The sequence below is a fragment of the Merops nubicus genome, unplaced genomic scaffold (genome assembly GCF_000691845.1).
Source record: "Merops nubicus isolate BGI_N331 unplaced genomic scaffold, ASM69184v1 scaffold38103, whole genome shotgun sequence".
In the NCBI taxonomy this organism is placed as follows: domain Eukaryota; kingdom Metazoa; phylum Chordata; class Aves; order Coraciiformes; family Meropidae; genus Merops; species Merops nubicus.
This window is the reverse complement of record NW_008601642.1, coordinates 1-252: the sequence shown is the minus strand read 5'-3', so window position 1 is coordinate 252 and position 252 is coordinate 1. Positions and strand designations below refer to the sequence as shown.

The 252-nt window shown below is 57.9% G+C and overlaps 1 protein-coding gene across 1 annotated transcript in view; it reads right to left on the bottom strand.

The window, feature by feature from the left end:
• DOK4 (docking protein 4) overlaps positions 1-221 on the bottom strand; it is a gene marked incomplete at its 5' end in the record, with an annotated part of 1,071 nt that extends 850 nt beyond the window's left edge. Inside the window, one exon of the mRNA XM_008938054.1 lies at positions 28-221. Within this exon, the coding sequence (XP_008936302.1) occupies positions 28-221 (194 nt within the window). The remainder of the gene's footprint in view (positions 1-27) is intronic.
• Between the last annotated feature and the right edge of the window lie 31 nt (positions 222-252).

Here is a 252-nt window from a genome sequence, read left to right as displayed (position 1 = left end):
GTGGTCCCGAGGAGGGTGACACCTCACCGTCCAGCCTCGAAGGTGAAGCGGGTGGCGTCGCGCCCGTAGCGGCGCAGGGAGCAGAGGGGCCAGGAGACCAGCTTCACCCGGGGGTTGTGCGTGTCCCAGAGGTAGATGTTTTCATGGGTGATCTGCAGCTTGCACTCGCCATAAACGTCCAGGTTGGGGCAGGGGAGGAGAAACACGTTGAACCGGTCTTGGAGAATGGAAAAAAAAAAAAAAAGAAAAGAA